This window comes from Gavialis gangeticus, unplaced genomic scaffold (assembly GCF_001723915.1).
Source record: "Gavialis gangeticus isolate Ggan-Ray unplaced genomic scaffold, GavGan_comp1, whole genome shotgun sequence".
NCBI classification, from domain to species: domain Eukaryota; kingdom Metazoa; phylum Chordata; order Crocodylia; family Gavialidae; genus Gavialis; species Gavialis gangeticus.
Window position 1 is genome coordinate 60,345,977 of NW_017728994.1, and position 1,885 is coordinate 60,347,861.

Consider the following 1,885-nt stretch of genomic DNA (forward strand, 5'->3'; position numbering starts at 1 on the left):
GGCCGGGCCGGGCGGCCTCTCGCGGGGCCCCGAGCGCGGCGGAGCGCCCGGGCCCTGGCTTCCCCGCGCGGCTTTCATCCCTCGGCCCTCCCCGGGCCTTGCAATGAGGGCAGCGAGCAAGGGGGTCCCCTGCCCCGCGGCAGAGCAGCGCGGGGCTAATGTGTGCTCTTGCCCCGTCGGCCAGGGAACGAGACGAGCCCGGAGAGCTTCCTCTTGCACAACGCCCTGGCCAGGAAGCCCAAGCGCATCCGCACCGCCTTCTCGCCGTCCCAGCTCCTGCGGCTGGAACATGCCTTCGAGAAGAACCATTATGTGGTGGGAGCGGAGAGGAAGCAGCTGGCGCACAGCCTCAGCCTCACGGAAACTCAGGTGAGAGGAGACGTCGGGGCCAGGCGGCCTGCAGCGCCCGTCGGTTCGCCCCGCCGCCCCCGGGGAGGCCTGGCCTGAAGCAGGAGGCTCCTGGGGCGCGGTGGGGCTGAGCTGCGTGAGGATTGTCCCCGCAGCGGCTCGGGCTGGGGCTGCCCGGGCTGTTGCGGGTTAGTCTGGTGCCGGCGCGTGTTGCGCGTGTGTCTGCTCGGCCCCGGATGGATTATATTTAGCGCGAGGGTTTCTGCGCTGGGCTTCTCCGGAGCTGCATGTCTCCTTCTCCTTGCTGTGGGTGTAGGGTTTGGCTTACATATTTTTCCTCCTCCCTGCCTGAGGGACGTGTCCCTGCTACAGTATGTGGCACTGTACGGGGGGGTGGGGGGAATAACTCCCAGCCGCAGCCTGGTTCAAAGTTCTCCGTAAACAGATGGGATTAAGTTGTAACCCTTTCCCCCCCCCCCCCTCTTTTCGGGGGGAAGCAATAAAGAGGTTGGGGCTTTTGTTTTAAAATGTCTGGCTAACAAAACAAGACAAAGGGATCGCCACTTTTATGAGGTTCTCGGAACAAGGGACCGGTCACAGGCTTATTTCCAGTGGCAAAGCTGTATTTAAGGTGGTCTTTGTCCCGTCTGATTCCGAAGCTGCTTGGGGTCTTTTGTCCAGATGTCAAACCCCCGGTTCCCTACAAACGAGCTCGCTTTGGGGAGATCAGCGGGCAGAAATGAACCGTCCTCCCCTTCAATTAGCAAACTAAAAGCAAATTAAACTCACCCCTTGTTCCCCGCTCAGCTTTTTAATGGGGGACTTTAGGAGAATATGAAAATGCGGCGGAGCTGTGTGTCTGGCACCGCCGCGCTCTCTTCTGAAGAGGCAGCGAAGCGGGTTAAACCAGCTTATTAAAATGCTCCCGTTCCCCTTTCCCCCCCTCGCTGGGGCCTTTATCAGGCACTTTCAGACAGAACCGGAGTTTAAACTGCTTTAAAAAAAAAAAAGAAAAGAAAAAGAAAAAGGACCCGTGTTTACCTTTGGCCGCTCCGAGGAGTGTGGCCAGCTCTCGAGATAACTTCGGGATCAATACTATCTGTAATTAAACGACTCCAGTAATCTGGGCTCTGGTTAAGTCAGATTTATTCGACTCTGAGCAAATTCAGAGAGGCATTTTCTGCGGCACTGGGAGGGTTTTTGCCTGAGCGGGATCGCTCGCGGGCACCCCTGCGGGAAGTGCTGCGGGCACTTCGTTTTGGGGAGGAGGATTTCTCCCAAGGAAACCGGGCAAAGATGCCGTCTCTCCCCCTTGGCCCCTCTTGGAAAAGGGGAGGCCCCAGCCGGGCTGCAAAGGAGCTTATTCAAAGGACAAAATAAAACAAAACGCCGAAATCTTCGTTTTTGAAGCACTTTCGCTTTCACACGCGCAGGGAGCGGTGGGTGCGCCTGGCCCGGTGCGGGACCCCCGACACGCGGGGAAAGGTCCCGCGGCACAAACGCGGGGCGGGCGCCCACGGCTGCGGCTGGTTTGCGG

At 59.3% G+C, this 1,885-nt stretch overlaps 1 protein-coding gene across 1 annotated transcript in view; it reads left to right on the forward strand.

The window, feature by feature from the left end:
• EMX2 (empty spiracles homeobox 2) overlaps window positions 1-1,885 on the forward strand; it is a 14,126-nt gene that overhangs the window by 6,037 nt on the left and 6,204 nt on the right. The window contains exon 2 of the mRNA XM_019502168.1: window positions 166-369. Coding sequence (XP_019357713.1) covers window positions 166-369 — 204 coding nt within the window. The remainder of the gene's footprint in view (window positions 1-165; window positions 370-1,885) is intronic.